The sequence below is a fragment of the Psammomys obesus genome, unplaced genomic scaffold, assembly GCF_907164565.1.
Source record: "Psammomys obesus unplaced genomic scaffold, mPsaObe1.curated_primary_1811, whole genome shotgun sequence".
NCBI lineage: Eukaryota > Metazoa > Chordata > Mammalia > Rodentia > Muridae > Psammomys > Psammomys obesus.
This window is the reverse complement of record NW_026585686.1, coordinates 773,807-787,742: the sequence shown is the minus strand read 5'-3', so window position 1 is coordinate 787,742 and position 13,936 is coordinate 773,807. Positions and strand designations below refer to the sequence as shown.

The following is a 13,936-nucleotide window of genomic DNA, read 5'->3' as shown; positions in this document are numbered from 1 at the left end:
ACACACACACACACACACACACACACACACACACACACACACACACACCCCTCAATCCAATTAACTGTCCAATTCCAGATTGAGCTCTGATTGTGTCATCTGACCCCTAGAACTATTTCTGGGAGACAGAGCCCTGGCTTTAGTGATAAAACAAGTCACTCTGGTTGTGGAAGCATGACAGACCCTGTAAACTGAGGAGCTAACATGCATTTACCACTTCTGAAAGTTACCAATTTCCTGAGAGTGGAAAACACACTCAGCTAGAATGCCTGTCTCCCTTGACCCACTGGTAGCACTTTTAGACGCTACTATTCACTCTTCAGAAGTTGCCAGTCTTTTAGAAAAACTCTTGAGAAGGTCATGGACAATGGGCACATGCCTTCTGTCTTTCTTATTTATAATGACGATACGTGTTTGGGAGCACAGTGGCTATCTTTCTCATCTCTCAGAAGATGAACACATGAAGAAGGCAGAATAGAGACAGAGCCTGCATTCTTGGTGGCATCTTCTAAGCCCTCACCGGAGCCCGGATTCCTTGGCTCCAGGCCTTCTGCTATATGCTGAGGATGAAGCAGGGAGAATGTCTTACTCACTTGTTTTACCCAGTCTTCTATTACATGTATTAGAAGGTCATTAGGAGGGACGTGCCCACTTATTGTTAAAGCACATCACTTATCTAAGAATAAACAAGAACTCATTAAATCAGCTAGACACTCAAGGAGGCTGAGGCATGAATATTATGTGTTCAAAGCCAACTTGGGCTATGGGACTGAGATTCTGACAGAAGTAAAAAAAAACCAAAACCCCGATTATTTCTATAAATGCACAAACAAACAAGAAAGCTACCTATTAACACAAAACACCTTAAATGGATATATTGGTTAATAATTTAGAACTTCAAGAATGTTACTGCACATACAACACATGCAGAGACACAAACACAGCTATTTCCACACATACAAACCTTTCAAGGAAATAAGATCCTTAGTATATGCAAAGATAAAATTAATTGAATAAAGAATTCTTTAAAAAAAAGAATTCTTTCATGATTAAGTTATCTTTTTTTCTTATGTTATATAGAAAAAAATATGAACCCAATGAAAACTTGTATATTTTATTAGAGGAAGTTGGGTATTGTGGCACATGCCTATCATTCTAACTCACAAGAGACAAAAATAGGAGACTTGCAAGTTCAAGGCCTTGCGGGGTTACATGGCAAGAGTCTGTCTCAAAATAATAATAATCAGCTCAGAACAGGAACAAATAGACTTCTCAGGGCTACTATAATTAGAAATATATACAGTGGAGGCAAATGCCAAGTAGTCCGAAGTGCCCACAACCAGTCGGACAGTAGGTAAATGACAAAGCACTGAGAGGGGGTCCTGAGCCTGGCTTTTGGAGACCTGACTGCTCACTACTTGAACACCATGGGAACATCACCATGTCCTCATCTGGAAGACGGGCTAAAGCACGCAGGCTGTTACATGTGGCAGGCTGTCCGGGATCACGTAAGATGCAACTACCACTTGCTACAGACATCATGGCTACAATTACCATATAAACAGAAATGCGCCCTTGGTTACCTGTTGGAGGAAGTGAACACCACAGGACTGTCAGACTTACTGCATCCCCCTACTGCCCTCATTTCACTGCCAGACATTCCACTCTACTAAAGCAAATTAAGCACGACAAATGGAGGGAGGAAAACTCAAAAAGGCTAAGCGAATTAATTTGTTTTTTAATAATTGAAGGTTTCAGGAAGAAAGGATTAAGGTGAGGGAAGAGATAAATCCAAGTTGTTGAAGTGCCTAAAGCCACAACGTGGAACTGTGTGAGCAGAGCCCAGCATTTGACTTTATTTGTATTATTATTGTCCTGAATGACAGGGAACCCACCCTCTCAGGAAAATAGCTTTCTATGACTCAGTGTAGTTACTTACAAGTTACTTAGAAATAAATTGAAAAGGGGACAATGAGAATTGTCTGTAGGAGAAAATCACTTAATTTTAAATCAGTCAAAAACTCCGGCTGCTAGGGAACCAATTGCAGTATAGTAATGGTTTCCAATACTCACAAGCTGCCCTCCCATCCCTGCTGTGCCACCAGGCCTCACCCTTCCTATAGCATATTCACAAAGATGTAACAGGAGCTGATGGATCTAACAAAAGACCCCTGCATTTCTGTGCGGTTGATGAAAACACATCAAGGTAGATACAAGCACAGACCTAAAGCAGTGGCCACGGTAAAAGCATCGGGAGAGTTTGGTCCTATTCATTGACAAGAGCAGCATTAATGGTTTGCGTAATTAGAGCTTGCACTAATGTCCTAAATTAAGGGAAGGCTCTGGAAAGATACACAATCCTTTTCAGGACTCCTGAGGCCAGAGCATCAGAGACACGGCATTAGCATGTTTTATTTCAACCAAATAGGCCACATTCCTGAAAGCATGCTACTAATCCCCGAAGGACTACACTCTGTTTTTCTAAAGGGATGTCCTGTCTGCTGATGCGGTGTGGCTAAACTGTGGTGTCACTATGAAGCTGCACATTGTAGTTCCCATAAGAAAAGCACAGGAGGACAGGTTACATGTCGGAGTGAGAAAAGAAGGTTGCAAACTGCTTCGCTCATTCTTCAAAATACTTGTGATGGGTTGTTTCCTACCATATCAGCATTTTTTTTTAAGTGGGAACAGAGGGTACCACACAGACGATGCTAGTTGTTATGTGTTACAACTAAGAGCCATTTGCTAGTTCTGTGACTCCCCCTTCTGTGCCATTTTTAATTATAAACAAGTAGGCACATTAATTTTAGTCTGATTATATATTTCAAATACCAAGGCAGGTTCTTCCCCAAAGTGTTTGCTCACAGAGTGGAAAGTCATGGACAATCTGTGCTTGACTTTCTCTCTCTAGAATGGAGTTGGTCTGTTATAACTCGGGTCTCTCATCTGCACACAGGAAACCTTATTACCACATGAGAGCCTATGGCCCTACCTGGGTTAGCAGGAAGGACACCAGGCTTGAGTCTATAAGGGGTTTTAGGATGTGACAGGTAATTCCCCAAATAGAAGTAGTTATTTTTAGCAAAGAGAAGGTTCTCTGTGTTGCTAAGAATACTCCAATATGCCATTCATCCCACCAACATTGATGATAGTTCTATAAGAAAACTAGAAGGTATCAAAATTGGTTAAATTCTCCTTTGAGGAAACCATGGTCTTCTTAACCTTCTTTTTGCTTACTCCCCAGTCCCTTCCCCTCTCATCTTCCCCCTTCTTCATATATATAATATGAATATAAGAATATATATAATTTTTATTATATATATATTTTTTTTCTTTAGGTAATACAATGCAAACCCAGGCTGAATTACTAAGAAGGACAGAAATGTACAACCTTACTTTGAAAATAAATATGAAATGCGTAGTTTAACAAAGAATTAAATTATTAATCAAGGCTAGATACTCACTCTCTTGCTTTGACTGAGTCTACAGCATTTTTACCCAATGGGAAGAAGACTTAATAATATAGTCTCTATTGATCTACTACTTTATTTTCATGAAATTAGATACTGAGAGCCAGAACAGCATGCCCCCAGAGTAAAGTAATGCTACTAACTAGTTTCTGTGGGAAAAACAAAATTGTCAGAATAGACTTTTGGAACAGGGATACATTAGGAAGAAACCAAGGATGCTAGTCTGGCCTCTGCAGAAGTTTTGGTTCAGATGTTCAGTTCTGTACAGTGGAGGTTATATAGACTTTGTGGAATGCTCACCAGATGAGCAACCTTCAAGGTGGAGAATAGCACCAGCCCTCCACTGGGCTATGTTTTACAATATGAATTAATTAAGCAGTTAACCATGACAGGCCATACATCATGGTATCAGAATCACAAGCCTCAGTTGTATTACAAGGCAAATGGCCAAAGACAGGAGCTTTCAACTGGCCTGGGAATGCAATTAGGGTGAAATGCTGTGTGTCCTGGGGTGCCTTTATGCCAGGTTAAAAATTCATAGATATTACTCTTTCCCTCTAGAATACTAAAGTAATCCACTTGAATGCAATTCTCACGTAAGCCACCTTCACTCACAGTTCTTCCAAAGGTCAAAATAAAGAACATTAATGGGGATGGTATTCCTAGTGAGACCTTGCCAACAACCTTCTCTTCCAAGCAACCTGTCTTAATTTCCTGTGAAACCTACAACCGGGGCCTGGTTTAGGCATTAGTAGCTTTTTCTGACAACTGTTCTTCAGTGACTTACAGTTATTTGGGAACAAGACAGAAAGATCAGCTACCAGATATATCGCCAGCATTTACTCAGTGAGCAATTTTCTGACCTATGAAAGAAAGCTGAAAAAAGTATAGCTCGTGTTCTGTATTCCCGGGTTCTTTGTGTTCAGATACAACACATTGTGTACTGAAAATACTTGGGGGGGAAATTGTCTGTACTGAACTTGTCATTATTCCTCAAAATATATAGGATAACAATGACTTGTATGACATGTGCATTGAATTAGGTATAAGAAGTAACCCGGAAATGATTAGGAATAATGGCAAGATATACATAGATGATATGCAAACAGGCTACCACCTGATGGAGTTGAGTGGAATCTGGTGTTCAAATGTGTCTAGAACCAAGCTAGTCTGGTCATGTGAGAGATGAATGGGATGACTAGGCATGCCTTATTAGTTACTCAAATCCAGCTCCTCCATCTACACTCGTTTAAAAGGAAATGCAAAATGTAGAACTTATCTACAATTAAAAACCAGAGCTCTGCCAGAAAAACAAACCCAAACAAATAAAAAATAATAACCAGAGGTCTATAGACAAAGTATATTAAAAACTTATTAGACCAACAAGAGCAGAGATGTACACAGAATATAAATGCAACTATCAACATTTAAAAAAGAGTTCATATGCCACTGAGTTACATGTACTAATTTAAAGTCATTTTACAGTAGTAAAATAAATAAATAAATAAAAAACTTAAAGTGAAGGAATGGACAAATCTACCATGGAATCTGGAATACATGGCCTCCCATGTGTAAAGAAATATTACCGTATCAATAGCCACTGTTAATGGAATAAAGGCATGGACTGTACTTGTACAAAAACTAAAACCACCCCTCTTATCTTCTCAAAACATCACATTGTACTAATAGAAGTTTCCTCATGCTATGAGCATTCCACAACTGAGTTCATGATAATACAATGTACGCTGTACAAGATAAGGGAAATAAAAAAAATATTTATTTTCCGTAGAATAGTGTTGGCACAAGGTTACCAAATTGAATCACAAATGTTTACAACCCTTTACTCAAATTCTTATCACTGTTTTCCCATGAAACCAGAAGCCTGGTCTCCACAGTTTCAGCATTCCCCTGACCTGAGCCTTCTCTCAGCATGGCACATATATGCCACAGACTGGCAGGAAGGTGCACCATGTCTGGTATCAGTTCCATGAGCGTTCAACTTTTCTGAGTGTGGGCGAGCTCCTCAGAGAGCACCGGAGTAGCCTCAGATATTTAAGTCCTCCCCAAATATCCCTGTAGGCAGAGTTCTCATTCTAATGGTGTGAGGTTGCTGTGGCCTCCAAGTGCTACCACACTAGCCCAGGACAACTAGGCCTTGAGGTTTGGGGATAGGGTTGTGCTAAAAAGCATTTCTCACCTGCTGTAGAATGTGTCTTTCCCTCAGTGTCATTAACCTTCTGTGGAGCTCTACCAACTCATCTAGGTATGCCTGAAAGAGAAGGGTATGCCCCAAAGAACAAAACTTTAAAAAGCAGTTGCTGAGTGAGAGTATACAAGCAGGGATGGCTTGGCAGTAAAGATCACGTGCTGCTCTTGCGGAGGACCCAAGTCCAGTTCTCAGCAGCCATGTCAGGTGGCTGCAATGGCTCCAGGAGAGCCAATACCCTCTTCTGACCTCCACATGCACGTGTTTTCATGTGCACATACCCACCACAGACAGACAGATAGACAGATACACAAATGTTAAGATAAAATTAATATTAAAAAAATATTAACTCTACCATCTTGTCCTAGGCTACATGGACTCGGTGCTCAAAGGCTCCTGCCAATGAAGTTTCTTTTTTAACCTTTGTCAAACCCGCCTTAAAAATGGGGCAGGGAGATTCTTGAGCCTATTTGCTCTCACATCAGTAGGCTCAGTTTCCTACAAGAAAGTGTGGGCGTCTAAGGCCACCCCATTAGTTTAAACTAACGATAGCAGAGGCTGTTTTCATTTTTAATTCTTAATCTCAGAAAATTTTAGACAAAGAAAAACACCTCGCTTTAAACATAGAAGTATCAAAGCATACTGTGTTGGGAAATTCTCTTAATAAGAGGGATAAAAGAGTTCTCAGGTATTCCAAAGGTTACATAAACAGTGCCAGTAAATAACTAAAGAACAGAATATCCTACGAAATGCAAAAAAATCACTACACAAATTAGCTCTATGGTCGAACAGCTCTCCTGCAAGGGCAGCTGAAGCTCTCCCTCATATGTTCAGAGGAATGAGTCCTTGTTAGCTGAGGGCATGCTATACTAAAGGTAAAGGGGAGCTACTGACATGAAAACCCCACCCAGAACAGGTGACAGGCTTTTCACCGAAGTCCTGAAGTCAGAGTTCAGACTGTGAAAGCGAACTGCATAGGGGCCAGGTGTCTTATTTATTTATGGATGTGATCTGCTCTATCACCTCTGCCACCACAAACTTCATATATCCCAATGTGATATGCCTGAAATTCCTTAGTAATGTGGGGATCACGAAAAAATGCTAACATAAGGCCATGCTTAATGCTGAAAATTAAAAAAAAAAAAAAAAAAAGCAAGACAGAGAGAAACAAACTACAAAGCATAGGGATGAAGTATTGACTTGGGAGTCTCGGTTACTTCTGGTGGAGATGGGAGGAGATCCAGCAAGAATGAATGAGGGGAACACAAAGAAACAAAGACATGTAAGGCTACAGCACTCCCAGGAATGGCCTGGAAACCTACCTTGTCACATTCACCATTCTTTATTTGCTTATCTGATTTGCTCTGTTTTATTGGACTTTTCACTTCAAGAATCTAGGGATCAAAGAAAACACTAGTAAATTTCATTTCAAGCACCTTCTAGCTACCCACATAAAAAGGCACTCAAAATGCACAATAACACTGTTTCCCAAATAGCATTTCTCTGTACATTTTCCCTCTTTCTAATCTTGTGCGCCCCCCCCCGCCCCGGAAAATAATTAGTGGTATATTAAATGCTGACTCAGAGCAGGAGAACTTAGGAAAAACGTTGATGATAAGGAAACTGATCTGTGCTTCCCAGGGTGCTCTTCTTTCCTGACAGCACTCATGCTCAGCATAGCAGCTGAGTTATTTTGAGACTGCAGTCCTGGCTGGCAGGGCTTCTTTCCTGCCTATTCTGCAGCTTCAGCAGAAGTCCTGGCACTTGGTGGGCTAGGGATGACAAAATAGCCCTTGCCCTCTAGAGCACCTGCTCTTCAGATGCTACTAGCTTACTCCACTAAGCTGACGCAGCTTTGGGAATGAAGGTGGCCATCAGTTAGTTATGGTCTGGGATCCTTTGATGGCAGAAACAGTTATGGTTGAAGAAATGATGTGATTATGTATGATACAATGCCAAGTGCCTTTCCTTTCATCTGGACCAACTGTAATTCAACTCACGAGCAGCAGCTTCACATACTGTTCAGAAGACTGAGTAGAGAACTTTGCTCAAAATTAACAAAGAGAATACTTTGATTCAATAAATGCAACTGATTCATTACACAGGACCTTCGAAATTGGAAAATTCTGGGAGGAATATTTTTAAATGGACCTGGCATGAAAACACTGAGGATAATTGTATTTAAAAGCAATTTATTTTTCTCTCATCATAACCTCAATCCTATAATCAGAAACTAATATCAAAGAGGAAAGTGCTGAGGCTATTCTCTAAAAGTCCCAAATTCCTCCTACTCTTCCCTATGCTGTTTTATGTTCTAATTCAATTCACAGCTTTGTTTCCTGTCTACTATACGGCATAGAAGAGATCTTAAGAATATGTTCACTTTTAATTTGTTTTAACAAGAGCATGGGACTGGATGACTTCGCTTATCATTTAACATCTTAGGGTTTCCAAAGAGGAATGAGAGAGACAAACAAGATAATGTCTGGATTTCCATTCAGTCATAAAATTTTATGCTACTAATAAATGTGTGTTCTATTTGGGATGATAGAACCATGGCATTCTGGCAGGAATGAATAATCCTAAATAAAAGTATTTCTCTTTGAGTTCAAAATAATGCATCCTAACAGTCTTCCCCGAGATTCTCGCTTATACTTTCATTTTTAACATTTAAAATAAGCAAATGACTGATTTGGCCAGGCTGACTTAAAATACTACCCTTCTGGCAACAGAAGGAAATTACCGAATAGCACAGGCAAGGCAATCCTTTTTAATATGCTCAAAATTCTCCACTGCATTCGCAATTTCCTTCTCTTTATTGTTGCTAGAAATGAGACCTCAAGGGGAAAATCAGCATGGAGACCTGGAGTAAGTAGGTCAGTAGATGGCACTCCTGGCCAACGGAGCGCCAGGCTGGGCCACACAGAGACAATTGGCCGAGATTTGAGGCAGGAAGACGAAAACAGCCCTGCCGGTTTGCCTTGTGTTTCAGAGAACTGAATCTGTTCCCATCACATCTGCCCCTCCTTGCCACGGCCCCCTCCCCCACTCCTTTCTCCCCAAGTGTCTGAAGATGCTATGTCTGCAAAGGAACTTCACAGGCTAGGTCTGGGCAGTCTTGCAACCCCTCTTCAAAGCGGAAAATAGGTAGACCGTTTGGGCGCTTAAGTCCAGCCGCACACATTCCGAAAGTGCACAGAAGGCCAAAATACATTGAAATCCTAGTTTCTTTCTTCTGAGGCTGTGGTAGCAGGAACAAAGGCCCCGGGTGTCAGTGACCCGCCTCAAGTTACTGAGTGCCTGCCCAGAGAAGGCTCAGTTAATCTTCCTTCTTTGATCTCTCCTTGCTCCAAAATAAACAGCTTTGTCAAAACCTCATTCTGAGAGAGCTGAGCCATGCTGAAGACAATTGTTTTATTTATGATCATTTCTTATCTTCAGGGACTAAATCCAGAATATAAAAGTACAACACCTTGTCTTCCACAGGCTTATTTCAAACCAGTTTAACTGGATAGGCTCTTTTGAATTTCATCCATGGTTGGCAGGCAGATGATTTACGATATTGTGAATATTAGCTGGGTCCAGCAGGGCACTTCCTCCCTGGAATCCTTACATCTCCCCTTTCCGTCTTTCACTCTGTTAAAAAGGTAGGGGTTTGTTGTTTGCTAGTAATTTATACATGGTGTGTGCAGGGTGGGAAGAAAAAAATCTTTGATTAAATGATCATAAAATGTTTTATTATTTACCAATAAACTGAGTAGAGGGAAACAGCCACCGAAACCACTAAGTTAAACCACCAACAGATGTGGCCGGTGTTCTCTGAAGACAGAGCAAGCGCTGTTCGTGGTGCTTCCTTCTTAGTCTGAGGATGTGGCTTGGGAATCAAATTTCTAAGATTGTACTTTTCTGAATCCCTTTGTGAGAAATGACAGGTCAATCATGCAGCAGATGGATTATCTACTGGCAGATTTTCTACACTATCCACTATTAATAACGTCTAATGACACTTCTGTTAACTTCTTTGCTTTGTTGGCATGTGGCTGTGTTCTTTCTTCAGCAGTTAGAAAATCCTTGACTCAATTAACACCCCCTCCCTTCCGTAGACCCTGGGAGATCTGAGGTGGGGCAAAAGACAGTTCTGTTGTGTCTAATACTTTAATCAGAGCTGCAAGATCATTACCAAGTATGAGAAGAGGGCAGTTTCACAGGTTGGCAGGCACAATGTCCCACTTGTGGTGGAAGCCTAGTTCCTGCTACAGAATGTTTTAGAGGTGTGGGGACGTGAGAACGTGACTGTATCATAAGGGCTCTGTCTTAATCAATACATGGGTGTCCACTGATAGGTTTTGTAAGGTGACAGAAATGGAGAAGATGAATCTGGTTGTTTGAAGACAGTGGGTCCCTGGAGGGTATATCATATTTCCATGCCCATCTGAAACATTTCCACACTGTTCCCTGTTTACACGAAACTTGCTCAGCACAGGAATCCTACCAGGATGCTCGACTTCATCATAGGCCCAGAACAATGGAGCCAGGTGACCACGGACTGAAACCTTTGAAACAGTGAGCAAACATACACGATTTACCCTGAAACTGCTTGTGAAGGAAGTCGTTACTTCGCCACAGCAATATAAAGCTAACTAATACAACAGTTGATGGATATGGAGGGGGGGAAACGGTCAGGGGTTTTAAAATCAGGCCTTTCCTGTTTTCTTCATTCTTTTTATTTTATATGAAATTTTAGTTACTGCTATACCTCCCCATGCTTGCACATACGAGTTCTCTAGTCTACCTCCCTTCCACATTCATCTATAATACTAGAAATATTCCAGAATAAAATTTAAGTGACTTTGGAGGTTTTAAGAAATTTTTGGTGTCATGCTCCGTAACACAGAATACTACTGATATATATGTATATTTTAATGTCTCTGAACACTTACTTAAAAGGATCTCATCACACCTGACCCCACAGCAGGTGATTTGAAGATAAGCAATCACTACTGAATAAAGTTTCAAAACCCCTTTCATTCTCTAAGCTCTAAGACATAGGTATGACGAAGTAAGCACTTCTGTTGTATGTAATGCCCTCCTCCAGACTAGCTAGCGCTGAAAACATCTGTACTTTCTTCTTACATCACAGGTGCACTCAGAGAGTGACCCACAACTGAGCATTATCGGCAGGATGATGATATGCATGTGAGGTGCTACCTGTATCAAATAAACATTTCAAAAAAAAACCCAAGTGGTATTACTATTTAATCAGATACAGTGTATTTTACCCTTCTAGATAGATGACACTATTTGTTTGGTCTGGTTTGCTAGACAGGTAAAAATTATAACTAAGAATCTATACTTTTCCCAAATTCAGTTCAATACTGTTCACTGACAAAGGGCAAAATAAGAGCTTGCCGGAGCCATATCTACATGGCAAACTGTCTGATCCCAGTGCCTGGAAGACATAATGAGGATGACTAGAACGCTCACAGGCATGCCCAATGTGCCTAAATCTTCACATTCCTAATGCAAGAATCCTGATTCTGATACACTGTCCCCAAAAAGCACAAATAATGCCTATATGATGTTAGATTAGATATAAAATATATCAGGGTCCTAATTCAATTCTTTTGCTAGTGTTTACTAAAGTATAAGTTTGTAAAATTGAGTTTTAAAAAAAGAATCTACTCAGCTAGCTCTCCTCAGCTGAGTGGCCATGACACTTTCCTCTGGAACTCTTGGCTTGTGGCAGAAGGCAGCCATGCTACAAAGCAAGAATAGATAAAGAGCATGGCTGGTAGCTGAGACAGGGAAGGCTAGGACAGCAAAATCAGGACGAGAATGAGGAAGCTGGACTCCTTCCCTGTGTAGGACAGTAACCACATACAGCTAAGCTGTAACAATGCAGGACCGCTCCTATCCGGCCGTGGGGGATTCAGGCTGCAGATGAACTTTATAAATGATGAATTCTAAATTTTAAGTAAGCATTGCTTCTTTACACAAAACACAAGAAAGAGAATATCCTCGCATCTGTGATGAAGCATTTCCAACTAAAACAAAGGTCACTAAACTCAGTGGCAAGATATTTTAAATAGTGTAACACTTATGAAATGGAATAATTTTAGAAAATGCAACTCTTTTAATTTTCACGTTAATGTTCATATGGCAGCTTCAATTAAGCAATCATTGCAGAGGTCATAGAAAATCTGCCTACACAAAAAGATAAGACTAACTTATTGTAAAGAGTATCAACTCAATGAACAGTCATGACACTTGTTTAAAATAATCATGATGCTTGAAAAAAGCTCATTTTAGTAAATAATGAAAATTTTCCAATCTTACTCATTTATTTACAACAAGCTCTTCAGCATAGTTTTTCAGAATTCTGTTTAGACCTTATCCAAATATCTATATTCTGAGCTGACTATCAACTTAATAAGCTTCCTTTTAGAGCAAGTTATAGTACGGTGATGCTCACTGTTTTCTGTGTTTTGTTAATTATTGTAACGGAGGCCGAGCAGGTGTAATGACGATCACAAACTGAGCACCAGACAGATGCTGTACTCTGCTACACACGCTGTCATCCTCCCAGTAATCTGCAGTGTGCTAACGTCATTTAATGAAGAAACGGGGGTGCATAAAGTGTATCCCCCACAAGACAAACCAGGCTAGTCCTAAAAGCCATGTTCTTCCCAACGAAGTCACCTATTTACACCTAGGGATAGAATACACAGAACTTAGGAATGACGTGCAATGTTTTGTATCACCATTCCTTCCTGCAAACACCCAATGGCGGACACTCATCCTGCAAACACAGAAGTGCTTTTACCCCGTGTGCTTAATGCTAAGGTTGCGGATTCCCATTTGCTTAAAATAAAGAGGGACTTAGTTTAAAATTCAGAGGTAAAACATTTATACACCAGGTAAAAATGATTCCATATAGTTGTAGAGATTCTTGCTGAGTCCAAAGCCCAGAGTTTACCTGGTTGTTGTTAGTTTTCAGCAATGGTGGTGGGGGTTCATGGTGGAGGGGTGAAGAGGCGGAGCTGCTTTCACTGTCACTGCCGTCACTCAAGCTGACCCTGAGAAGAATAACTGAAAAGTCACGAGCCCCACCACTGACATACGACAGTCAAGTGTCATGAAGAGCAAGGAATGCAAACATTACCACTGAAAGGCTGCTTTTAACACACAGCTGCTGGTACTTGCTTAGATCTGGGCCCACATCAGGTGGCACCACTGACACGATCTCCATCTTTGCAACTGAATAAAGCAGGATGTGGACATATGTGTCTCCCAGTTCCGGGTTCAAAGCCAGGAAGTGCAACCTAAGGTTAGTGCTCAGCCACCACCTAACCTACTGTGGAAAGCTTAACATTCTAAAACTACCATTCATTCAGTGCTGTCACCACCACTAAACACGGATACAGTCAAGTACTAGAAAGACAGCCTGGACACAAACTGTGTTATACATCACTGTTCCAGAAAAATTAAAGTATCTCTCAACATCTAGAGACAATTATAAATACCACACTCTCCAATTTATCTTTTCTACTCCTAATAAAATGATTTTTTTTTCCTAGTTAGAAAGGAGAAGGTTCTGTTCTTTCTTCCTCTCATCTGAATGTATGCCCTCATTCCAAAGCGCTTCAGCTTCTGCTCCCTCTCTGGTTATACAGTAACCTGATGTAATATTCTCCTCAGAGATAGCAAATGCTATAGAAATCAGGGCAGTTTTTCTTTCACTCTGAATAGGCAATCACATCCTTGCTCTATTATATATTCAGGCAGACGTGATACAAGATAGGAAACAAAAAGGATACACTGGGACATCCTTTTAGCAAAAACTGATGGAACTTGTTTTCTTAACTAAATTACATTAATGAAGTGTTCTGCTGAAGCGATGCTTGCAGACGCTGCTTGACTGAAGTGGAAGGCTGAGTATTTAAACTGATTAAACGGTTGAGACTGCACAAGTGCTCCGAAGATCAAATGTTACAGGGAGCCGGGGTGCTAACAGTGCGTGTCAGATGGGGAAACAAAGACACGTCCCTAAGGTACATTCACATCAGGCAACCGACGAACGAGTGAAATATGCGATCCAACCCACACTGGTTCTGGATGGGACAGAGAGCAGGTAGGTAGCAAAGCAGCTAACCAGATCTGCTAAACAGCAGCTCGGGAAAACCACATAAACAGGGCATGAGTCTCTCTCTCACTGTGTGTGTGTGTGTGTGTGTGTGTGTGTGTGTGTGTGTGTGTGTGT

General features: G+C 40.8%; 1 protein-coding gene across 2 annotated transcripts in view; it reads right to left on the bottom strand.

Moving 5' to 3' along the window:
• Positions 1–13,936, bottom strand: part of Mllt3 (MLLT3 super elongation complex subunit) — a 250,155-nt gene that overhangs the window by 1,833 nt on the left and 234,386 nt on the right. For both annotated transcript variants that reach the window (XM_055629509.1, XM_055629515.1), the window contains exons 8-10: positions 12,653–12,752; positions 6,999–7,070; positions 5,668–5,739 (exon numbers count right to left, since the gene is read on the bottom strand). In XM_055629509.1, coding sequence (XP_055485484.1) covers positions 5,668–5,739; positions 6,999–7,070; positions 12,653–12,752 — 244 coding nt within the window. The remainder of the gene's footprint in view (positions 1–5,667; positions 5,740–6,998; positions 7,071–12,652; positions 12,753–13,936) is intronic.